The sequence below is a fragment of the Xenopus tropicalis genome, chromosome 1 (genome assembly GCF_000004195.4).
Source record: "Xenopus tropicalis strain Nigerian chromosome 1, UCB_Xtro_10.0, whole genome shotgun sequence".
NCBI lineage: Eukaryota > Metazoa > Chordata > Amphibia > Anura > Pipidae > Xenopus > Xenopus tropicalis.
In genome coordinates, this window is record NC_030677.2 from 43642400 (window position 1) to 43668765 (window position 26366).

The window sequence follows — 26366 nt, forward strand, 5'->3', positions numbered from 1 at the left end:
TTATTAGCTTGTTCATGAAGCAATATTTTAAACACTTCATTTACATTGTGGCTTTTATTACAAATATTATTATATTTTGTTTTACATTGCATATGCTAATTGGCTCTTCATCTCTCTGTACAATACAATACATCGCATTTCAGAATATGTTTAAATGTCATTTATTTCACATCATGATTCTGGGGGATTCGTTTATGACTTTGAGTCTTCCTAATGAATAGCATTGAGATTCCAGGAATGCTTATAATGTTTTAGGGAGTCTGTAATGCTCTATTGTAAGAATGACATAGTGTTTACAAGACCCAGCGGAGCATCTACCAACTCGCAAGCATAACCCCCCTCTCCCTTTTTGTGAAATGGGATTTTATTCATTCTTGTTGTACAATGAGCTATTTAAAACAAATGTTAGTTTTGTGCACATTTTCTAGTAACAAGAATTATATTTTTGAAGCAGAAAATATGTCAAATTACCACTAAATAAAGCAAATCATCTACTTTACGCTATCCAGCTTAGAATCTCCTTATCCTATCTGAAACATCTTTTAATGATGTTTAAAAGAATAAAATGTTATAGGACTTCAGTTTGACTAGCTGAAGTTTTACTTGAAAATCTCTTTGTGAACGTTCATGTTATCTTGATCTTGGCAAGGCTTCTCTTGGGGTAAACGGTGCTTGAAAGATACAATGATTGCATGGGAAGCCATTGTAACACCTAGCAGTGACAGATCCAAGATGGACAACTTGTACAAATTTTAATTTAACTAATCCAAAGAAAATGAGTTTCTTAATATTTTCCAGTCTGGAGGCAAAGCCCCATTTTTAAAGTAAATCTGTTTACATTTTTCTTAATGATTTACAAAATGAGTTTTTGGAAAGCTCAAAGGCATAGTAATATAATCATAAAATGATTCCAAGGAGAGCAGCAGAGTGCACTGTAGCAGATTTTTGGTAGTATAACATGATTTTAATGCTCTGTATTGTTTTGCAACGTTTTTCATTCTTGTATTTTTCTACTATAGGGAACACTGCTAATGCTTTTACAATTGATCCGGTTTTGGGAATTATCAAGACGGCAAAAGAGCTTGATCGAAATAACCACGGGCGATATGAGTTAGTGGTCAAAGCCACAGATCATGGCATCCCTCCGCTGAGCCAGATAACATCTATACACATTTTTGTCACAATTTCCAACAATGCAGCTCCAAAGTTTACAAAGAAGGAGTATTCTTCTGAAATCAGTGAAACCGCTCATGTTGGCAGCTTTGTTGCAATGCTTTCTGCCTACAGTCAGTCCTCTGTAGTCTATGAAATAAGGGATGGAAATACTCTGAATTCCTTTGATATCAATCCAAACTCTGGTGTTGTTACAACCCAGAAGCAGCTTGATTTTGAAACATTGCCATCTTTCACACTTACTGTTCAAGCAACAAACATGGCGGGCTTGTCCACCAATAGCACTCTTACAGTGCATGTTCGTGATGAGAACGACAACTTTCCAGTGTTTGCTCAGACTAACTACAGAGGCCTTATTAGTGAATCTGCTCCACCCAACAGTGTTGTTCTGACTGATGATAATATCCCTTTAGTAATAAGAGCGACTGATAGTGACCAGGAATCAAATGCACTGCTTGTTTATCAAATTGTTGAACCATCGGTCCACAAATATTTTGCTATTGATTCAAGTACTGGTGCCCTGCGTACTTTATTGAGCCTGGATTATGAACAAACAAACATATTCCACTTTACCGTTCAAGTGCACGATATGGGCTATCCACGACTATTTGCTGAAAATGCTGCAAATGTTACTATATATGTTGTAGACATCAATGATTGCGCTCCAGTTTTTTCCAAAGATGTCTACGAAACCTCTCTTTTATTGCCAACATACAAAGGAGTAAGGGTAATAACAGTCAATGCAACAGATGATGATTCTGGGGCATATTCCCAACTCATATATTCTATTATTGAAGGTAACATTGGAGATAAATTCTTGATTGATCCCTTGAAAGGAACCATCACTGTGCAAAACACAACAAATTTAAGAAGCAGATATGAGCTTACAATTAGAGCGTCTGATGGGCGATTCTCAAGCTTGACATCTGTTAAAATTAATGTGAAAGAGAGCAAGGAAAGTTCTCTAAAATTCACACAGCGTTCCTACTCTGCAACTGTTCTGGAGAATGCCACCAAAGTAAAAACCTTAACTATCATTAGTCCCCTGGGCAGTCGTATTAATGAACCCTTATTTTTTCACATTCTTAACCCAGATCCCAGGTTTAAAATTAGTCCTACATCTGGAGTACTTTCAACTACTGGAATTCCATTTGATCGAGAGGAAGAGGATCTGTTTGAACTGGTGGTAGAAGTCAGTGATGAGCAGAAACCCCCAACAGTTGCTCATGTCTTAGTGCAGGTTACAGTAGAAGATGTAAATGACAATAACCCTGTTTTTGTTAATCTTCCTTATTATGCCATGGTTCAGATAGATGCTCCAGAGGGTCATCTTATCCGACATGTCACTGCTGTGGATAGAGACATTGGCAAGAATGGAGAAATAACCTATTATCTAAAGGAACATTCCCAGCAGTTCCAGATTGGTCCATCTGGGGAGATAAAGTTAAAAAAGCAGTTTGATCCAGATTCTTCTAACAAAGAATATTTTATAACAGTAGTAGCAAAAGACAGTGGAAACCCCTCTTATTCATCTGAGGTTGTTGTTCCAATTACCGTCATGAATAAAGCCATGCCAGTCTTTGAAAATCCTTTCTACAGTGCAGAGATTGCTGAAAATGCCAATCTTCATAGTCCTGTTGTGCATGTGCAAGCCAACAGTCCCGAAGGATATCGAATCATTTACAGTATCACAGATGGCGATCCCTTTAATCAGTTTAATATAAACTTTAACACCGGTGTAATAAATGTATTTGCTCCATTGGATTTTGAATCACACCCAGCCTACAAACTCAGAGTTCGAGCCACAGATTCCCTTACTGGGGCACATGCTGAGGTTTTTGTTGACATTATCTTGGAGGATGTTAATGATAACCCACCTGTATTTAGAGAGAAAACATATGCTGCCACCTTGTCGGAAGCATCTGTTATTGGAACATCTGTTGTTCAAATAAATGCAAAAGATCCCGATTCAGGACAGAACAATGCTATTTCTTTTCACTTGGTTGAAACAAGTGGAAATATATCACAGTATTTTCACATAGACGCCAGCAGTGGACTTATTGAAACTGCCAAGCCATTGGATTACGAGTACTTCCAGGAATGCACTTTAGTAGTAAGGGCTACAGATAATGGAATTCCACCACTCAGCAATGACATTTCTGTACATATCGGATTGACTGATCTCAATGATAACCCACCAGCCTTTATCCAGCAAGTTTATGAAGTTAAAATCAGTGAGCTTTCTAAACCAGGGCACTTTGTAACTTGTGTCAAAGCCACCGATGCAGATAGTTCAGATACTGAAAAGTTAGAATATTCAATCCTTTCAGGGAATGATGACATGAACTTTATTATTAACAGTAAAACTGGCGTAATAACCGTTTCCTACCTGCGAAAAATGATTTTGAATCCATTCTATTCGATCAATGTTTCAGTGTCCGATGGTGTTTTTAGAAGTTCTGCTCAGGTTCATGTTACTGTAAAAAGTGCCAATCTGCACAGTCCTAAGTTTGGACAAAATGAATATGAAGTGGAACTGTCAGAAAACTCTCCAGTGCAAACACTTGTTACTGAGCTAAAGGCTGTCGATGAAGATAAAGGACTGTATGGGCAACTTACCTATCATATTATAAATGATTTTGCCAAAGATAATTTTAACATCAATGAGAGAGGACAGCTGTTTACTGCAGAAAGGTTTGATCGAGAAATCCCAACAAATAAAGTAATCCCTGTAAGTGTAATGGCAAAAGATACCGGTGGGAAAGTTGGCTTCTGCATCGTTAATGTAATACTTACGGATTCTAATGACAATGTTCCACAGTTCCGGGCCACAGAGTATAAAGTAAGCATTGCATCCGATGTTCCCCGTGGTACCCCCATTGTTAAAGTCATAGCCTCTGACAGTGATGAGGGAGCAAACGCTGATATTTTCTATTCCATTGAGGCACAGTCTGCAAGCGTTGAAGAAAATTTCGGAATATCCCAATCCTCTGGCACCATTATAACAAAAGAGAGTTTGATTGGCTTGGAAGATGAAGTGTATTCATTCTTTGTTAAAGCAACTGATGGTGGAACACCACAGAAAGAGTCTCTTGTGCCAGTCTTCATTAGAATTCTTCCACCAGAAGTTGTTCTACCAAAGTTCTCTGAACCATTTTATACTTTAAGTATATCTGAAGATACTGCCGTTGGTACAGAACTTGATGTTGTTAAAGCTGAAAGCAATGAACCTATAATATACTCTCTTATGAAAGGAAATACACTTGAAAGTAATCTAGATGATGTTTTTGTTATTGACAAACAAAATGGCCGACTCAAACTTGAAAAACAATTGGATCATGAGTCAACCAAATGGTACCAATTTTACGTGCTGGCACACAATCTTCATGGAGAACATGAGATCATTTCCTCTGTGGACGTTAGCATTTTAGTCAAAGATGTCAATGACAATGCTCCTGTGTTTGATTCAAATCCATATAAAGCATTCATCGTAGAAAATCTTCCCGAAGGAACCAAAGTCGTCCAAGTAAGAGCATTTGATTTGGATGTAGGATCCAATGGACAAGTTTCATATATGTTGGGGCATTCACAGGACTTGGAGGAAATTAAAGAACTTTTCTCAGTGGATCGGGAAACAGGATGGGTCACCACTCTTGGCGAGCTTGACCATGAGAAAACAAACAAGTATCATATTGTTGTTGTTGCTTACGACCACGGTGACAAAGTGCTTTCATCTTCTAGTACCATTGAAGTTACAGTAATGGATGTGAATGACAATCCTCCACGCTTCACTGCAGAAATCTATAAAGGCACTGTGAGTGAAGATGACCCCCCTGATGGCGTGATTGCTATTCTGAGCACCACTGATAATGATACAGAGGAAATAAACAAAGAAGTCACCTTTCATATAACAGGTAAGCTTATACAGTAACTTAAAACATATTACGTGTGTGGGACCTGTTATCCAGAATGCTCAGGCTTTCTGAATAAGGGATCTTTCTGTAAATTGGCCCAGGAGCAGTAACCCAAAGCGACCAATAAGATGCTTGCTTTTAAACATTTGACCAGTAAATGCGACCTGCTGATTGGTTGCTATAGGCGATAAGAAGTGTAGCAAACTTTGCTCCTGATATTACATTACCCCAAAATGTTTCCTGAGTGCATGTGGACTAATTTCAAACTTGTGGTCTGTATAAATAAAGTATAAAAAAAAAATCCCTAGAATACATGTAATATAACATTAACTTTCATTAACAGCAAATGAGCAAATTTGAAGGGACAACTGCTATTATTATAAAAGCTTCTAAACTCACTGATCTCATTACGTGTTTTATTTTTGTTGCTGCAGGTGGAGACCCACTAGGGCAGTTTGCCATTGAAAATATGCAGCATGAATGGAAAGTCTATGTGAGAAAACCACTTGACAGGGAAGTGAAGGACAATTATCTTCTAAACATAACAGCAACAGATGGGACATTTGCAACCAAAGCGGTGGTAGAAGTGAAAGTCCTTGATGCCAATGACAACACTCCAGTTTGTGAAAAGGTATTATGACTGACACCTCCTGCATTTTATTGTAAATTCCAGTGTAATGATTCTGATGTTTTTTAACCTGTATACTAGTTATGTCCTGCTTGTGGATGAGTACATCATATACAGTCTGGCCATGAATGTGGGCCATTAAAAGGCAAAAACCCTTTTTCTAAAAATATCTTGCGTATATGTATATACAGTGTATTTTTTTACACAGGTATGTCTGTGTAAAAGAAAAATATAAAGGGAGGTACATATTTCCTTAATTTTTTGATCCCATCCTCCTTATAGAGGATGTTCAGTACTTTCAATGGGGCTTATTGGGCGAGGAGAAATATTTGCTTTGGTGTAAGGCGCAATCACACTGAATTTTGTATGTTATAGTTAAGCAGGCAGCGCCCCATTTATAAACCGAGGTTTGTTGGTTTCAACAAAAACAGACCGGGCAACTTCTTGGTGATTTTCGTGCCCCACATTTTGCCACTAGGTGGAATATCAATACTAACCACTGAGAAATGTTTCTGCCAAACCCTGGAAAATGCCATTGCTGCAGATATTCCTGACTTTTATTTATGAGAGGCAAAAACACAACTTACATTGTGGATTTGTGCACCCAATGCCAGCCTGCCAAGGGTACCTAGAATTATGCTACACGCATAGCTGCAGTTAATTGATAATGAACTCATTCTCTTTTCATAATTCGGGCCCTATGGTGAGAGAAATTAGGGCTGAAATTGATTGTGACAAAACTGTTGTTGAATTGGGAAAGATTTATAGTTTTTTTTAACCCACAGTATGCCCCAAAGATCAGCTTTTAATCATGTTGTCTTTTATTTATGTTACAGATTTAGTTTGGGTTTTGTTATTCAGTTTGTTGTACAAAGCCATTTATATATATATATATATATATATATATATATACTGTAGCTACTATAATTTACACCAGCAGTCGACTGTACAACTGGAGGGGGGAGGGGGGGGGGAATTCTCTTGCGAATGGGATTAGACTTACACAGATATCATTTGTGCTGTGGGAATATTAAGTAAACTTGCTGTGCTTTGGGAATATTAACTACATTCGTTTTGACAGCGAGAGGAAATGTCAAACGCCAGCATTTACTTATCATAAACCTTGGAATTTTGCCTAAACATATTTCCAGGGATTATTTTTCACTAACCACTGAGAACATGTTGACATTTAATAAGCAAAAAAATAAAGGGTAAAGATAATAGACATATAAAGAATTGATCCTTGACCTGGAATTGTCTATAGTATGGCATGTGGGGCTCTAAACTCTGACCTAGCATGGACCAGATGTGATATTCAACCTGCTGCCTCCAGGCTTTTATTGAACAACAGTCCCTTCAGGTTTATAAAACTAGAGAAGAGCAAGCGACTGTACATATTCAGTTTTAAGCTAAAAGCGTAGAATAATTTTATTTTCCATGCTTAAATGTCAGTCGCTCCAGTTGTTTATATTTTTGGAACTCAGATTATAACACCAAGCATGGGATCCTCACTCTGATCAATATTTTTCTATCTTTTTGTTTCCCTCCCTGAAGACTTCCTACGCTGAGACAATTTCAGAGGATGCCCTCGCTGGCAGAGTAATTCTCCAGGTGGCTGCTAGCGATGCCGACATTCGCTCTAATGCTGAGATCATTTATACCCTGCACGGTGTGGGTGCTGAGAAATTCCATCTCAATCCATTCACAGGTGAGTTGTAGAAGTAACAGCAGCCTCTGCTTCTCTGCTTTATAGAACGTCTTGCTATTAACTGTTCTGGGGAAAATGCCATTCTATATATCTTGGTAATAAACCGTTAGTTAAAGTAAAAGTAACAGTGCTTTGGAATACAAGAATTTGTCAATTCAGGAATAACTAGCATGAATTCAATTAAATAGTGCAGTGAGATACTCAGACTGTACTCTTTTAACCATACATTGACTTAAATAGAAACTACTCTGTATTTATTATAAGTAGCAATAAAATTTGAGCTCATTATTTGTTATATCTTCATAGGCTTTTTCCTTAGTCTTAAAAAACAAGTCAATCTTTTATTCTAAAATTCCCTAAAATTACTCAGCCCCCAGAATAACATACCTTTCTCCCTGCATGCAGATTTATTTTGTTTCTCTATTACAAGCAGTGTAACAGCAGTACTTTTACTTCCTTGCCTAGCGTGAAGCTCCACCCTCTGAAGATCTCAAAGAGGTGCCTACTGGGCATGCTCACTGCCTCTGCTTTAATTAAAATCAATCAGTCAGAAAGAGAAGGTGTGCAAAGGGGGGTGGGGCTTCATGCTGGACAGGTTTACCTAGTAGGCATGAAACATGCTGCCTTGTTTTGCAGCCTAGAGAAGGTGCTTTAACAGAGGGTGTTGCAGCTCCCAGTCATATGTACGGATACAATATTTTTTACAGTCCCTTCATGTTTTAATGTATTTCAGTGGGAGCAAGTTAATTTTAAGTCAATTCTCCTGAATTTTGCATCATAATTTTGCCCAATTTTCATTTTAAACCCCAATTTATCACATGTAATTGTTAGTTTTCTGCATTATTTTTACATTTTACACCATTTTTGGGGCTTGACTGTGGCAGTTAACCGTGTTAGGAACATTTTTGGTCTTAGGACACGGGCAACTCTACTTTTAAACCATCCCCAAAAATTAGACTCTTAACTCTTATACTCTCTAATTATAAAAAAAATGTCCCTTATCCTGTAAGAAACAGTTATCATAAAATCTATGGCACTATTTTAAGGACAAAGACACATGGAGTGATTAAAGACACTTTGTATGTATATCTTTATTTATAAAGCGCTACCTATGTACGCAGCGCTGTACAGTAGAATTCATTAATACAGACAGGGGTTTAAAGATGGATAAATACAAAGTACAACAATAAATACAAATAAATACAAGGTGCAGTTGCAATAAGAGTCAGAAACACAAGATGAAGGAGGTCCCTGCCCCGTAGAGCTTACAATTCCAGCATGGTGGGCAGGCTAAAAACCTTTCCAGTTATACCTGTGGGAATGGCCTGTATTTGCGGATCAGACAAATTTCCCTTAAGAATTCCGGGGTTTTCAAGTGATCTTTGCCTGGCTCAAGAATGCATTTGTGGGTGCAGAAGATTTTCATTAGAATGAATGAAGGCCATTTCTGGGTGTTTTGGAACTAGCTTACCGGGCTCTAAAATGCATAAGTGCAAGAACACTCCGAATCGCCCATGTACCATTACCCTAAGGGTGGCAGGTGATATATATTTTACAGTTCTTTTAGATCTGTGGTGTGTATGATCTTGCCATGTAGAGTGTTACCAAAGCACTCCGGCACTTTAAGGATTATTACAACATAAGATTTTTTCAAAATCTGGCTACAGTAAACAGTGCCTATTTATTTCAGCTTCAATCTGCATTGTATTCTTAGCTCTCTCTTCCTAGGGACCCTTGTAGAATAGCGCGTAGGACTTGATGCGGCCTCTGACAGCTGCTTTTGTCCCTGTGGATTCCCATGCAGCAAAACAGGCCAAATCACTAAATGCCCTCAGTCACTAAGCAAAAAAAAAATATTCTAAAATAGAGAGACCTTAAGTTTCCTTTGCATCCTGTGATCAGCAGAAAGTGGAAGGCAACATTAAGATGGATGAATGCAATTTAAGGACACAGATATGAGGGAAAATAAAATAGTTGATGTGTATTCCTTGATTTTATGTTCCACTGCCTTTAAAGGTCAGTGTTTGTGTTTGTGTCTGTGCTGCATTTATCACCATTCCCTGTTTATTCTCAGTAAATATAACATACATCTCGGTGAGTAATTGTTTAGGTTACAAAATAACGTGATGCTTAGAGCACCTGCCTGTGTCTCAGGAAGGTCAAATCCCCTTCCAGATTTTTCTTTAGATGTTGTTTTGTTGCATCTTTGATCCACAATATTTCGATATTCAGACAAATCTTCTTTGAAATCTGAAAATGATGGGATAGGTGCATCCTTAATTATTTTAATATAGAATGGATCTCACAAACCTGCCTAGACAAATGGCCATATTACCTACTGTAGACTAGAAAATACAGCACTAGCTGAATTTTATAGGCAGTCTGATTGTGAGAATTGCTTAGCTTGCAGTTGATGACTTTGCAGTGTGCTTTGTCAGACACAGCAGTAATTTGTTGACTGCCCCCTAGGGCCCTGGCAGATTGTTTGACCTAGTGCCAGCCGTCGGTACCAGACCTAAACGCTGTTGGATTTACATAGAAAGTCTCAGGTAGCAGATGGGGAGATTTTTCATTTTTCTTTGAAAAAAAAAATAATCAGTTATATAGGCATCTGCACTAGGCAAAGCCCCCATATATAAATAAGGCCCTGCCTAGTGCCTTGTTTAGGGACATGTCTGATTTCTGCTCTCCTCTGAATCAACATACAGGGTATCAAAGTCCAGCAAAATTACTGAACAGTACAGCTAACAGTCCCTTTCATTAAATAGCAGTCATTAACCCAGAGATGTCATTCAGGGTGCGTCTTGGCCAGTAAGGATGGGTCAAAGATTCCATGTGAGCTGTTAGTGAAAATAAACTCACCTCTGGGACAGTCCAATGTACTGTACCCTAAAAATCCACCTAAATACAGAGATGGATTCAAGTGAATGGGGCGCTGGGTAGGGTATCCTTCTACCTGCCTCTCATTTATTGTTGCCTTCCTGGTTACACCCCACAGCAATAAGCCAAAAATGTATCATGTTATTATTTGCATTGCTGCTTTTCCTCTGCATCTGGATTATTTAGCACTGTTGTGGCACAGTTATAGGAGCCTTTTGTAAATTCTGGCTTATTTTCTGATGAGATACCATATTCAAAATATAAAGTGTTTACTTCAGAATCAGAATGAGTGTTCCACTAGACAAGTTTAGTTACATTCATTGCATCGTCGCTTAAAGATCCCTATTTACCTATGGAAGGGAAATAAAAGCACTAAACCTTAAAAATGCATACATTTGTGAAATCTGAAACTCTATGACTGGAAATAAAACCTTGTATACAAAAGGGGGTGACTATACGTTGGCTGTGCCTCTTTAAAAATGAATCTCAGGATGTTTCTGCATCAGTACACTTCTCTAACTTACTTAATAGGAACACCATGGGAAACTAAATTAAGGAAATTATGGTTTAAGCAGAAGCTTCTTCAAGTGTAGAGAACTGATTAGTTGTATGGTACGTTCTCATCCTGTGAAAGGAAATCAAACCAAGCATTAGGGTTGATTGTACAATTCTGCTGTTAGCAACGTTACATAGACAAGTATGATGTATGACTTGGGAAGAAAAGCAGGATTTTGTGCAGTTTAAGGGCCTATAACCCAGAAAAGCATATATAATCTGATATTTTACTAATGTGCATTGCTTAATGTAGTACTTCCATGACTGCATTGAAGGTGAACCTTCCATTTAAGACCTCTAATAAGAATAATATGTTTCTAGAAAACCCTTGATAGGCCATGGGCAATATTCCAAGGAAATTAGCACTGACAAAACACCTAGAGTTATGCCAATAAAAAGCCTATGGGACAAAAAATTATTTAATACAGGAAAAGATGTTGCATAGTTGAATATCACAGAGACACAAGTAGTAGCTGGGATTCAGTTTTCATATCCACCCGAAAAAGCAAAGAAATATAGTCTGTGCATGATAGTAGCCATAGAAGACTGTAATTAGGTAATTTAGCATGGGTAATTATTGCTTTTGTAGCCTTTCCACAAATAAATTCTATTTATTTATTTTTTTATTATAGGTGAGCTAAAGACCTCATTACCTCTTGATCGGGAGATTCTGGAAGTCTACCATCTCATGGTGAAAGCCACCGATGGGGGTGGAAGGTTCTGCCAGGCTGCCGTCGAGCTGACATTAGAAGATGTCAATGACAATGCTCCTGAGTTCTCGGCTGACCCATATACTGTTACAGTTTATGAAAATACTGAACCCCAAACTCCACTCCTAAGGGTGCAGGCCATTGATGCAGATTTAGGTAAGAAATTATTGTTGCAACAGTTCGGTCGACCTACATTGTGCTGGCCCCCCCTCAAAAAATCTTCTGTGTGTGGTCCAGAGAACCCCATAGATGCCACCTGTTTTTTGTTTTTTTTGTAGAAATATAAAAAGCTTGTTGTCTCAGTCATCCTACTGTAGTTCCTGCTGTGTCCAATCTAAATCTTTCCCGAATTGGCTTTTGGATTGGGGTATAAACAGTATCTAGGACAACAAAAAAGAATTCACCCTAAATCCCATGCTCATTAGTACTAGGCCACCCATTGGGGCCTGCCTCATGGTCTCTAACCCAGTTTCTCCATAAATGCTGAGTTTTTCCTGAAATCCACTGTATAGAAAAGTCATTTAAGCCCTTCTGGAAAATCACTGAACTGTAACAATTAATTAAGATTTCTTAGTATCAACTTCCATTTGTACGTTTGAGACATTATTCCTGCCTCGTACAGTAATATTGTAATGGCTGCAGAATAGAGTATCCCTATTTAATAAGTGAGAAAAAAAATCCATCACTAATCTGGTGACTTTTTTTGTTGATGACAGTATAAATGCTAAAAAGATTGTCCAATTTTATTTAAATTAACTTTTGTGTTTTCCATTGTAGGACTTAATCATAAGGTGCAATATTCATTAGTCAGCTCGGCAGAAGGTCAATTCTCAATTGATGAGTTGTCTGGAATAATCAGTTTAGAAAAGCCATTGGATCGGGAGCTGCAAGCCGTTTATACCCTCACTGTCAAAGCCACGGATCAAGGGCTACCTCGCAAACTCTCTTCAGTTGCAAGTGTTGTGGTGTCTGTCCTGGATATTAATGACAACCCACCGGTCTTCGAACATCGAGAATATGGTTCCTCTCTGACGGAGGATGCGCCTGTCGGGACTGAAGTGCTTCAGGTTTATGCTACAAGCAGAGACATTGAAGTGAATGCAGAGATCACGTATAAAATAATCAGCGGAAACGAGCATGGGAAATTTACCATTAACCCAGTTACAGGTTATACTTCAGTCATTTTAATTCACTGGCTTTGGGGTGGGAATATACAACCCTAGGCCCTTGTATGTATGTATTTATTTATAACATTATTTAGCATTATTTGTACCAATACCATGTCTGCAGACCAGCAGAAATAGAGGAGCTATGGTGGTTCTTAGGTTTCTCAGCATGTAGAGATGATACACGGCGTTTCTCACAGAAGTGGTGCACCAGATTTACTATCACTGAAAGTCAAGGGAACCTGCTAGTGCGCAGCTTTAGGGGGACTGCCCTCGCGTGCCTATATGAAAAAGAGCATTTTTAAAAAAAATTCTCTCACCCCACTACCAGAACAATGCTTCCAATCGGCCCTTGTGCAAAGTGTGTACTGCACATGCAGTGGCGAAAGGGGAAAAAAAGGGGGGCGGTTAGTTGCTAATACAGCTCCGTATCACTATGTACTGAAAGGGGAGATTCATTGACATTTTGCAGGTGTTTCATTCTCGTGATTTACACCTGATAATATTTTCCATAGAGTTGAGGGTACCCTAAGCATCATTGGGGCAAAGTTGCAGTTGCACAGTAGATGGTTCTATAAAGGCAGCAACATAGTAATATTACTGGTTATGACAAGGTTTGCTACCTTTATTTCTGGTTGGGGTGCCCAAGCATGTGCCATTTTGGGGTACTTAACTGCAAATCGTTACGCCACCATTTTCTCCCAGTTATCATTTGTCCTGCCTCGAGCAGTCGTTTGCATTGTTGGGAATTTTCTTTGTCTCTTGTATAGACAATTGATATCCAGCCACCAGAAATGGTATCTGGACTTGCTGAAAGTTGTAGTAGTGCAACATCTAAGATGCCCAAATAATCCTATACCTATACTAGTGTCAGGTAATTCAACTGCTGCTGCTCAGCAATAACTTGATCTTCTTGTGCTCTAGCAGTGCGGGGATTTAAGTTCAGGAATATTCATGACAAATGAAGAACAGCATAACTCTCAGGATCCCTTCGCTTCTACTGACCTTTTCACAATGTAATGTTTTTCCAGGGATGATATTTATCATTGCCAGCTTGGACTATGAAACATCGCCTGAGTACTACTTGACAGTGGAGGCCACGGACGGGGGCACACCTCCTCTTAGCGACGTTGCAAGTGTGAATATCAATGTAACAGATGTCAATGATAACTCTCCAGTTTTCAGCCAAAACACATACACAACTGTTGTTGGAGAAGACTCTGTGTCCGGACAGTCCGTCCTCATGGTAAATATCCTCGTTCCACTAGACTTCCAATAGTTACCCAGCAATCAAATACAAAGAGGCTGGTAGAGAAGGGGTCGGCAATCTGTATGTTATCTGCTTTGTCTGATTTGTAATGGCAGCGTATATCTGCTCCCATACGTCTGGCAACAGCATGCGATCTGCTCTGAATGCACAGAATATGGAAACTTGTGCAACTATATTCCCTATTGTATAGTTATAGGTATTGTATAGAGCAGATATTTGTCTGGGTCTCAACTTAAAAAATTTGTATCAATTGTAATAGTAAAAATGCATATATACGTATATGTCCCCTAAATAAAATACCAACAAGTCATTTGCTTATCACACTGCAATGGGCTAATGCAATTTTGGGCATATTCCCCATGTTTTTACTCTATGATTCCAGTGTGATAGTGGTTGCCAGAGAGTGATGCATCTGACACAGTTGGTGGCTGCACTTCCACTTAGATGTGAATGCATATATGCTGAAAAAGTATGTTTGCCGCCATTTTCAGTGATATGTGCACCCTATTATTTTGGTACACAGAGGTCCAAACAGCCCCCAGCAGCCCCTATAACATTTGCCAGAACCCACAGATTGCCAGTCCGGGTCTGCTGGATTGCCTAATATTTGCTCCCCAGTGAATCAGGTTTTATTTATCCTATTAATGCAAGTTTGTTATAAATAAGGTTATAGCCTTTAATGGAGGAACCTTTGTTTTTCTAACCTATATTAAAAGCTTACATATTATCTAGAGGTAGAAGTAGAGGTATTGGCAGACAGAACAGAGGCATCAACCCACATACTGCGCTACCTTGCCAGCTGCATTTCTGCATTGTGCTGAGCTGGAGAAGTATCCGTATCATGTTCTTGCAAGCGCATATAAAACAATTTGGTTTGAAAGCGATCGTTAAACATAATACACTGCGCTGGTTATGTTCCTTAAGGCTCATCTTTTGTTCGCTTTTGTTGAGTTATGAAGGTATCGCTGATACTATTGAAATCTGCCTATTGGGATCTCTCCTAATAAGTTAAAACTAGGACATGAGGATGAATGACTTCAGAAACGTTCACTCGCCTCCCTATAAGTGCTCCAAATGAGAATATGCTTTTATCTAGGTTGTGGCAGATGACGCTGATGGACCTTTGAACAACCACATACGTTACTCAATTACAGAAGGCAACCCGGGGAATACGTTTATCATTGATCCAGTGAGAGGAGAAGTTAAAGTGAATAAACTTTTAGATCGAGAGCTGGTGAGTCACACGCAGAACTTTTTCCTGCTCCCTGAGCAATTACCTGCAAGTCATCGTTACTGTGGCGGGATTTGCAGCTTTCCGTGTCTGAAAATTAATTGTTTTCCTTCTTTATACACATGATTTATGCCTCCTGTTTGATAAGTACATTGTTTTAATAAGCCTGTAATTCTGCATAGAATGTCTCTTCATTGATTTTCTCTTTGCTTTCAGATTTCTGGATATACATTAACTATACAGGCAGAAGATAATGGCCAACCCCCCAGACGCAACACCACAACTGTCAATATTGATGTCTCTGATGTTAATGACAACCCCCCAATGTTCTCCAAAGGGAATTACAGTATTGTTATACAGGTACGGCTTTTTGTGCTTGATCAGGCGCTAAAGGGAAACTCCACTGCTCTTGAGTAAAGATTACCATACATGAGAAGATGCCTTTTATTTAACTTTGGGCCAAGCTGGACTGATCTGATCAGTGGGCCTCTGGGCGAATGATCCTTAGTAGTAAGGGTTTCTTAGTCTGACTGATCAGTATCTGTACAGGCAGTTATTGATCCATTTGTTTGGTCCAAGTTAGTTGGCAGTTGTATGGCAGCATTATCCCTACCCTTTCTGCTGTAGGTATGGCTGTATTGTGCCCTCACATTGCCAGGAGTGTGAACCAGTATGTTGGAATAGAATTCACAACAGCTTTAAAATTTCTGATTATTAAAACAATGTACCAGAAGCCAGTTGATTAGCCTGTAAAGAATTATGGAGGGCTTTTAGGGAAATGGAGGCTAGGATGGAAGAGAGCTGGCTTCTGCTACATTGTTTAAAGGAGAACTAAAGCTTAACTTAAAGGGATACTGTCATGGGAATTTTTTTTTTTTTTTTTAAACACATCAGTTAATAGAGCTTCTCCAGCAGAATCCTGCATTGAAATCTGTTCTTCAAAAATGCAAACAGATTTTGTTTATATTTAATTTTGAAATTTCACATGAGGCTAGCCATATTCTTCATTTCCCAGGGTGCCACAGCCATGTGACCTGTGCTCTGATAAACTTCAGTCACACTTTACTGCTGCGCTGCAAGTTGGAGTGATTTAACCCCCCCAGCAGCCGATCAGCAGAATAATGGGAAGGGAGCAAGATAGCAGCTTCCAGTAGATATCAAAATAGCACTCAATAGTAAGAATTCCAAGTCCGGCTTGGGACTCCTCCACTTACATGGGAGTAGGAGAAACAATAGGTTATCTGAAAGCAGTTCTAATGTGTAGCGCTGGCTCCTTCTGAAAGCTCAGACTCAGGCACAATGCACTGAGATGGCGCCTAAACACCAATATTACAGCTAAAAAATACATTTGTTGGTTCCAGAATAACATTTTAAATGGTAGAGTGAATTATTTGTAATGTAAACAGTGTCATTTAGAAATAAAAAGTATTCCATAAAAATCATGACAGTATCCCTTTAAAGAGGCAGTGCCAGCAATACTGCATTCATTTGCCATTACATTGAAAAAGAACTTGCAATCTTTTAATGAATATGTATTGGAAAGTTGCTTAATTGGCATTATTATTAAGTGAAAAATGTTTTGGTGTTTTTTTTAAACATAATATTATCTGTGGGTCTTAGAACAACAATATGTGCCCTCCAAATATTCAACACCTCTAACTCATATTGAATGTGGCAAAGCTAAAGTTCTCAGGTAACAATTCAGGATTTATGGATTATGAGTTATCACATAAGATGTATAAGGTCAAGGAGATTTGTCACATGAAAAGGAATTAGCTGGGTGTTGTGACAGCAGGGCTTTAGCGAAGTCTCCATGTGTGACATTATTTTGCAGAAATGTAAAACTGAAGCGCCAGGTTATTGCCTCTCCCTGCAACAAATACCATGGCATTTCCTTCTCGCCCAGACCAGTAATGTTGTTCTGTTTATGCTGGCTAGAAATTAATGTTATTTACTTTCCCATACTCTATTTTCTCCCCAATCCTCCCTTTATGATTTGCAATATCATCGCTTGCAGTCATGCTGACAGCTCGGTTTAGAGGTCAGCAAAGAACGATGATTAAAGAAAGGGAAATGATAGTAGAAAAGAAATTGTTTTATTACAGGTTCATTTATTCTCCGTGCGCTTTTCAGAATCTTTTAGGCAGCATTTCTGTGATGGAAATCCCGAGGCTTTCGCTGTGCACCGCCTGCATTGCCTTCCTTATTAGGGAGAAAATGCCAAAGGCTAAGCAAAAGTTCCGTTCTTCTAGTTTACACAAGTTTTGTTTTAGGGAAAGTTAAATTGGCTTGGCATCACTTCTCATACATTGGGGACTAACAAGCTGTTCTGCTACTGTTTGAAGTTTCATTAATTTGGGACTTGATGCGTGCAGGATCGGCAAAGTAAGCACTTGTAAAAATGGATTTCCCTGGGTCCTGTCACCTCTATGTAGATTGATTTTGTGATAGCACTCCAGAACCTACAATGATCTACTCTCTACCTATCAGTGTGCACTACGATGGAAAAGTGTGTGTATGTATATATATATAATATATAATATGTATGTATAGATAGATAGAGATATGTCAGTATAGATATATCAATATAGATATTGCACTGTTGCTGCTTTTTAGTTGGAAAATATTTCATAGTTAATGCATTTTTCTCCCATAAATGTTTAGTAATATTATAACAGTTTTTGTTTCATTTCCTTTCTTCATTTGAGCCAGATGAGGCACAATGGTTTCTGAGACCAGTAAAATAGCTCCCTCTGGTGGCCAGATAGTAAAAAAAATGTTGCCGTGTTTGCTTAGATTTATCTATAATATTGCAGCTAATAATGGATAAATCCATGGATCTCTAAAGCTGGAGGGCTGGAGGCTTGGCATTCCTGATTTAAATATGGAAAATACCTAACTACTGTAAATCAGTATAATATGTGCTATGGACTATTTACATTTCTCTCTTTAAGGGACCTCTGTGACAGCGGTGGGCCTCTCAGTTCTGCCCTAGAACCACCCCAGAGAAGCCTATGCCTGTCATACACAACTGAATCTGTTTTATGTGTATTTAAAAATGTAAGACCTTCATGCCATTTTTGCCAACCGTTAATCTCCTACACTTTCTGTTCCAGGAAAATAAGCCAGTCGGATTCAGCATCCTGCACTTGGCCGTTACAGACAAGGATTCTTCACACAACGGCCCACCTTTCACTTTTGTGTTTTTGAGTGGAAATGAAGACAACACTTTTCAGATGGATGAACAAGGGCTTATTACCACCGCAGGGACGCTCAGTAGGAAAATCAAAGATCTCTTTGTGCTGCATATTCAGGTATATACTTTTGCGGCAGAAGCATCTCTTTTTAGGGGATAATTATTTGGGATGAGAATTTTTATACCAAGGCAAAGGTTATGGGTTTTTTGCTATAAGCACAACAAGGACTATCAGCATTATCTATGCTTGTTTGATAGAGTTAAATGCAAGAGGAGGCACAATATAGTGAAAGAGAGTGGGGGATAATTTTAAATATAATATACAAATAGAATGTTATTGTAGAAATAGGAAATGTTTAAACGAGCAAGAGGTGAAGATGTATGACTTTAATAAGCAGCAATTACTGTGGCTATATATTACTTGGGAGAAAAGCTTACAAATCTCTCTTACTCCAGTGAGTAAGGCTTTTCAATCAATAGATGATGTTCTGCCGGGCCGGGGGAGGACAACAGAGATTTAGTATGTAATAGTGTCTTGGAAAGAAGGAACTTTATATACATGTTATTATACATAGCAAACAGAGAGCCTGTTTAAGTGTTTGTGTGCACATTTATACAGTATATTTGGATATGTTTACAGAAGCCAAGTATTAGGGATGCACCACATCCAGGATTTGTTTAGGGGGTTTAAAGCTCTGGAGGATTTGGTGTTCAGACAAATCCAGAAATCATGAATTTGGTGAATCAGTTATAAAAATGAGCATCTTTTTTTTTTTAAATAAAAAATAATCTGGTTTATTTGGTCTTGATTTAAGCTTACTGTAAATGTTTATCAAGAGGCCCAAAATAATTATTAAACAAAAAGCTAGGACATCTATAGTTCTATTTTTGTGCATTTGCTTGAATTGTTGTGCTAACATTGCTGACAGTAAACCTCTATAGGGAAGGTTTCAATTTCTGTTGAAAGATTTTACAAAAAAAAACCCCATAGAATGACCCAGCACCTATGCCGTCTAGCCGTGGGATGAACATTTCTGATAGGAGTTTATTCCATATCCAGACAGTTCTTTGGTCAGAGCGGCCTCCCCCATTCAGAATTCTGCTGATTTACAGTTTAGTGGCAGGAAAACCTTTACAAAAAAACAACAAAAAACTGATAGCTGGGCACTTTATTCTGGGTTAATTAAGCATAATATCTCTCATGAGCTGCTTCCTGTTGGTTTAAATAAAATGGAAGCCAACTAAGCATACAGAAGACCTATTATTCTTGTCTTAATTTCCTCTGACCCTGTGAATTCTTTCCATGCTAGTAATCTTGGAACGCTGCCCGCAAAATGTTTTGGTTCCAAATATTAGGATTTTAGGATTCCTTCTGCGAAACTGTGGCTTAGCCTGAAAACCAGTTTATCATAAGTGTGTATTTATGGGAACCTATTGGGAATGGAAAATTATAATATGGTCGGAATTGGGAATGTGAGGGACTATCTGCTGTGAAACTGCAATTGGCAGAACTTTTAGTAATGTACTGTGGTCATGTAGCTATTAATACAGGGCTGTACAGTTAATGCCCTCATTGGTCTCATCATATCAGGGTTATCATACATTTCTGCTTATGTTTTCCCACTGTGACTGATCCATCCATACGTAATAAACCTAGTCTGTTTTAAGACTAATTGGAGCCCCATAACACCCATATTAGCTATGCCTTCTTAGTTATGCTTGTACCCTTCCACTGGCCTCAAATGTGCAATTGATCCTTTCAAAATACATAATATTCTCACACACACAAAATGAAGCAGACTCAGCACAAAATAAAGGTTGGATTGAAAGGAAACTTTAAATTGCCTCCATTCCACACTAATCTTTTTATCATGTTCAGGGTTAATGTCTCTTTTAATATAGTTCTGGCATGTTCCTTTTAAATTATAATCAAGGCGCCACACCCTTATGGGTTTTTAAGTTCATTTCTTTTATATGTGATTTTGCAGGTGTCAGATAATGGGAAACCACAGCTATCGTCTTTCACCAACATTGAAGTGCGAGTGATTGAAGAAAGCATTCACCCTCCAGCAATTCTACCTTTGGAAATCTACATTACAACATTTGGGGAAGAGTACTCGGGCGGTGTGATTGGCAAGGTCCATGCCACCGATCAGGATGTTTATGACACGCTGACTTACAGTCTGGATCCCAAAATGGAAAACCTTTTCTCAGTTTCCAAGACAGGTGGCAAACTAATAGCACGCAAACAGCTGGATGTTGGCCAGTATCTGCTTAACGTCAGTGTCAGCGACGGGAAGTTTACCACAGCGGCCGATATCACTGTGCACATCCGACAAATAACCCAAGAGTTACTGAATCACAGCATTACTTTCCGCTTTGCCAACCTGTCCCCAGAGGAGTTCATTGGAGACTACTGGCGCAACTTTCAGAGAAGCCTCAGGAACCACCTGGGTGGACGCAAAATTGACATTCAGATCATTAGCTTACAGCCTTCTGAGCCGCCCAGAAATCTTGATGTCCTTTTAGCAGCAGAGAAAGTGGGAAATACATATTTTGCACCCAAAGTTCTCATCCAGAAAATCAATGCATCCATTGCAGAGATTGAAGACATCAGTGGTGTTAAAATCCTTGACGTTTTCCATAAACTCTGCTTGGATGTAGAATGTCCTCTCAGGTTCTGCGATGAAAAAATATCAGTAGATGAAAGTGTCATGTCAACTCACAGTACTGCGAGGCTGAGCTTTGTCACACCAAGACACCACCGTAGAGCAATCTGCCTGTGTAAAGGTAATGTTTCCTAAATAACAGGCATACATGATGCAATTTTATCTTATTTGCATGCACTGTTAACCTCATCCCTATATTATAGGAGGAAAGTGCCCCACTCTGGACAGCCTGTGTGATGGAAATACTTGCCCCGAAGGAACAGAGTGTGTTGTTGACGTAAAGGAAGGAAAGTTCAACTGTGTTTGTCCTAGTGACAGGCCTGGGCAGTGCAACGGTAAGATCCTATTTTTATATAGATAGGCAGATGTTATTGTTAAAGGAAAACTATACCTCAAAATGAATACTTAACCAACATATAGTTTATATTATGTTAAGTGACCTTTTAAAGAATCTCAACAAACTGGAATATATATCAGTAAATATTGCCCTTTTACATCCTTTCCCTTGAGCTGCCATTTAGTGATGGGCTGTGTGCCCCCTCAGAGATCACCTGACAGGAAATAATGCAGCTCTGACTGTAACAGGAAGTAGTGTGGGAGCAAAAGGCAGAACTATGTCCATTCATTGGCTGATGGGGCCTAGCATGTATGTGTGCCTTGGCTTGTTTGTGTGCACTGTGAATCCTATGATCCCAGGAGGTGGCCCTTAATTCTTAAAACGGCAGTTTTCTATTTGAGTACCCAATAGCACATACTACTAAAAAAGTATATTTATATGAAAATGGTTTATTTAAATGTAGCAGGGTTTTACATGAGTTTTTTATGCAATATTTTTTTAGAGAGACCTACATTGTTTGGGGGGTATAGTTTTCCTTTAAGCCTAAACCCAAATTATGCATCACTACAGTAAATATTACTTGGGGACCACCTAATTAATGTGACATAGGCACTTTTTGATAATAGTAAAAAAAGAGCCACTTGATACCTTATATTTAACAGCATCTCCTAACACAGCTCTAATATATATATATATATATATGCACTTACTTTTACTTACAGTTGGTTCATCAGTAACCTTTACTGGGAACAGTTACATTAAATACCGCTTAATGGAGAATGAAAATAAGGAAGAAATGAAGCTTTCTTTGAAGTTACGAACCTATTCTGCTCACGCAGTGGTCATGTATGCCAGAGGAACAGACTACAGTATCCTAGAGGTTTGTGATTGTACATCTTATTTATAGAATGCGCTACGGAATATGTTGGGCTTTATAAATAAATGTTAATAATAAATAATATAGAATGCACCCCCCTGTACTAACCTGTTGTGACTGGGGCTTTTATGGGCTACATTACTTTGCATCCTAATTCATGCTATGGTCTGTGCTAAAGGGACCTGCAATCTGTTAACAAGACTAAAAGCAATAAGCAGGTTTTCTTGCTAAATTCAGAAAGCTCTGGTGCACAGCAGGGAGTTAATGTCACAGATACACAGGCAGGAAATCTAGCTGCGTTGTAAGATACGTGCTCTGTAATTAATGATATGTCTGCTTTCATTATTTTAGATCCAAGGAGGGAAACTGCAGTACAAATTTGATTGTGGCAGTGGACCTGGAATAGTGTCAGTTCAGAGCATCCATGTTAATGATGGCCAGTGGCACACCGTGTCTTTGGAGGTAGATGGGAACTATGCCAGGCTGGTATTGGATCGCGTTCACACAGCATCTGGAACTGCCCCCGGAACACTCAGAACACTCAATCTCGATAACCATGTGTTCTTTGGTGGCCATATGCGCCAACAAGGTTCCAAACATGGGAGAAATCTGCAAGTGACTAATGGTTTCAGAGGATGCATGGACGCTGTCTTACTGAATGGCCAAGAGTTGCCTCTCAATAGCAAATCAAAGAATAATGTACATATAGAAGAGTCTGTGGATATTTCCTCTGGATGTTCCCTTTCTGCTGCAGATGTCTGCTCGGGTAGTCCTTGCCAGAATGGTGGCACGTGTTCCCCACTGTCAAACGGAGGTGCGTTTTCCACAACAAAACTACTTCTATTCTGAGAAGATTATGCATGTAGCTTTGCACAGTCTTAATCAGGGACAGGCAGATTTAATCATGTTCCAAGCAGTGAAGCTGGCAATGGTAGTTCAGAGTTTGGGGGGGTTATACAATCAAGAGGTTAGAGTCAGTTCTTAGTCAGTTCAACCAATAAGATTATTTGCTTTTTAACAGGTGGCTAATAAATGCTACCTGGTAATTGTTATGGCACACTAGAATGGGTACCCCTATTATTACCAAACTCCATTTAAGTTTTCAATAACTGCAGTACCAAAGGCTTCCTACTCTTGTTCATAAGAATTACCATTGAGTACTATTTATTTTATCAGTTTGATATGGGGCACTTGCCAACACATGTATAATCTGTTCTGGGTCTCCGGTTCTGAAATGGTTACATTTGTTCTTTTGTCTTGCAGGATACTATTGCAAATGCTCTTCATTATTCATGGGCACCCACTGTGATATCAGCATTAATCCTTGTGCCTCGAACCCTTGCCTTTATGGTGGCACCTGTATTGTCGTCAAAGAGGATTTTATGTGTCATTGTAGAGGGGACTATACTGGCCCAAGGTGAGATCATGAACAGAGACTATAATATCATTTTGTTCCAACAGAACGGGAAAATCTGGATGTTTATCACTTTAGCAGCCTAGTGACAGTTAGGCAGTGGCCAATTATATTTACTTAAATATAAAACTACATTGTAGAGTTTTGGCGTACAGTAACAAATCACTGGAGCTATGAACAGTCCCGACCTTTGTAACCCATGGCAGCTAAGCAATTAAGGAAAACCAAATTAAACATTTGATTTGTTATAGGCTGCTGGGTCAAATTTGCACGAACTTGTCAATATGTTAACGAATGTAATGTTATTTGTTTTATTTCAGGTGTCAGTTTGGTCCATATTGCAAAGATAACCCATGTAAGAATAGTGGCAAATGCATTGACAGTTTAGACGGACCTGTGTGCGAATGTGAATCCGGTTTCCATGGAGATAAGTGAGTATATTTTCTTTTAAATTAGGGATAGCCATTATGTGGCCTGTGGGGATGTACCCAGCACCCGCACACCCAAGCTGTAATGGGATTCAGGGCAAGATAGTTCAACAACATGTGGAGAGTGGCAGGCTGTCCAGTCTTACTTTGAATATCATAAATGTTGTCTATCAGTTCCTATGTGGGTACTAGAGTCCCTGAAATAACTTGGCCATTGTTATTTCTCTGTCATATCCCTTACCTATCATTAAAAGCTACATTCTTTTTATCAAAGGTGTCTAAATGATATTGATGAATGCCTGGAGAACCCCTGTCCAACTGGTGCCATGTGTGAAAATACCTATGGTTCTTACAGCTGTAACTGCAGTAATGGATATGGCGGGAAACTCTGTACCGACGTTCTACCCAACAAATATGTCTCAACGTCCTGGAATATTGGTTTAGCTGAAGTTATTGGGATCATTGTCTTTATAGCAGGAACCTTTTCTATTGTCGTCATTTTTGTTGTGTGTCGTACTGTGGCCAATAAAAAGAAGAAGAAGCGGCAGTCGGAGCCAGAGGACAAACACTCTGGGGCCACTTCGGCCTTTTTACCAAGGCAATTTTTGGATCCTAAAGTGAACAAGAACATCTACTCAGACATCCCACCACAAGTCCCTGTCCGGCCTATTTCATACACACCCAGCATTCCTAGTGATTCCAGAAACAACCTGGACAGAAATTCTTTTGAAGGATCTACTATTCCAGAACACCCAGAGTTTAGTACATTCAATCCTGACTCTGTTCATGGACACAGAAAAGCTGTTGCAGTCTGCAGTGTAGCTCCTAACCTTCCACCGCCACCTCCATCCAACTCTCCATCAGACAGTGACTCTATACAAAAGCCCAGTTGGGACTATGACTATGATGGTAAGCAGATTTCAGTCAATATCTTAAACCAGGGATCCCCAACCTTTTATACCTGTGAGCCACATTTTAATGGAAAAAGTGTTGCGGAGCATGGAAAAAGGTTCCTGGGGGTAGAAATATGTGCTCTCATCGGCTACTTAATAGCCCCTATGTGGACTGGCAGCCAACAGAAGGCTCTGTTTGGCATTATGCCAGGTTTTTAATGCAACCAAAACTTCAAAAATAATCACCTGCTTTGAGACCACTGGGAGCAACATCCAAGGGGTTGGGGAGCAACATGTTGCTCACGAGCCACTGGTTGGGGACCACTGTCTTAAACCATTCGGCTTATCTCAGTCTATTTAGTAAAGGTAAAGTAAAGGTGACCAGTATCGGCAAAGGCCTTGTGTATCTGTCTCATTGATGAAAAATTACGATCAGGCGCCTTTGACTATTACGCCTACTTGCAGTTAAACTAGGCTACTCATCTTTGCAGAAAATGCAACCCTATTAATATATTTTAATTTCAGTGTTCTGGTTAATTTGAAGGCTACGTGTTACCACTTGTAAAATGTCTCTGTAATTCTACACTTAGATGTTTTATCTAAAAGCAAAGCTGTCAGTCATGTTATTGTAATTAATATTTCAGTCTTTTTGTGATCCAGACAATGTCACCGGCAAACATATTGTACTGGAGACTTCACTGATACTGAACATGCAGTAGTGTGTCCCTAAGGGGGACTATCAAAGATGGAGCTCATTAATTGAGTGCCCTTCACACTTTGACACAGTATGTTCTTTTATGCTTACAGCAAAGGTTGATCTTGACCCGTGTCTTTCAAAGAAGTCTTTGGATGAAAAAGCTTGTCATCTATACAATCCTCGCGAAAGTATGTCTGAAATACAGTCTCTAAGCTCCTTCCAGTCAGAGTCTTGTGATGATAATGGTATGTACTGGAACTTTCTGTAGTAGATTGCATCTTATCTGTATGATTTCCAACTTTCTTACATATGTATGCTAGCAGTGATGGGCTACTGTGTACATCTCCACACCTTAGGGGAGTATATAGAGTTATAGCCCTGCAGTTAGAGGATTAGACCCTCACATAATGTAACTGCAGTGGCACTCTACTTCCACCCACTGTGTATGAAATTGTTCATATGGGTATTAATATTATAAAATTCCCATAAGAGAATGGTACTTAAGATGTGTTTTAAGAGGAGTTGTTCCTTAAGGCTTGTATCACAATGTCACAATTTGATCCCTAGAACTTATTTTAGAAAAAAAATTGTCACTTTAGGATGGAAAAGTGAGTAGAATG

General features: G+C 39.0%; 1 protein-coding gene across 8 annotated transcripts in view; it reads left to right on the top strand.

Moving 5' to 3' along the window:
• Nucleotides 1-26366, top strand: part of fat1 (FAT atypical cadherin 1) — a 137278-nt gene that overhangs the window by 99933 nt on the left and 10979 nt on the right. For all 8 annotated transcript variants that reach the window (XR_208254.4, XM_004911187.4, XM_018095676.2 and 5 more), the window contains 17 exons: nt 1020-5087; nt 5522-5718; nt 7270-7423; nt 11491-11724; nt 12346-12735; nt 13766-13980; nt 15101-15238; nt 15452-15595; nt 18352-18549; nt 20420-21221; nt 21304-21435; nt 22160-22317; nt 22666-23128; nt 23578-23731; nt 24049-24159; nt 24431-25065; nt 25857-25991. Coding sequence is in view for 7 of the 8 variants with exons in the window: in XM_004911187.4 (XP_004911244.1) it covers nt 1020-5087; nt 5522-5718; nt 7270-7423; nt 11491-11724; nt 12346-12735; nt 13766-13980; nt 15101-15238; nt 15452-15595; nt 18352-18549; nt 20420-21221; nt 21304-21435; nt 22160-22317; nt 22666-23128; nt 23578-23731; nt 24049-24159; nt 24431-25065; nt 25857-25991 (8328 nt within the window). In the remaining variant the exon portion in view is untranslated. The remainder of the gene's footprint in view (nt 1-1019; nt 5088-5521; nt 5719-7269; nt 7424-11490; nt 11725-12345; nt 12736-13765; nt 13981-15100; nt 15239-15451; nt 15596-18351; nt 18550-20419; nt 21222-21303; nt 21436-22159; nt 22318-22665; nt 23129-23577; nt 23732-24048; nt 24160-24430; nt 25066-25856; nt 25992-26366) is intronic.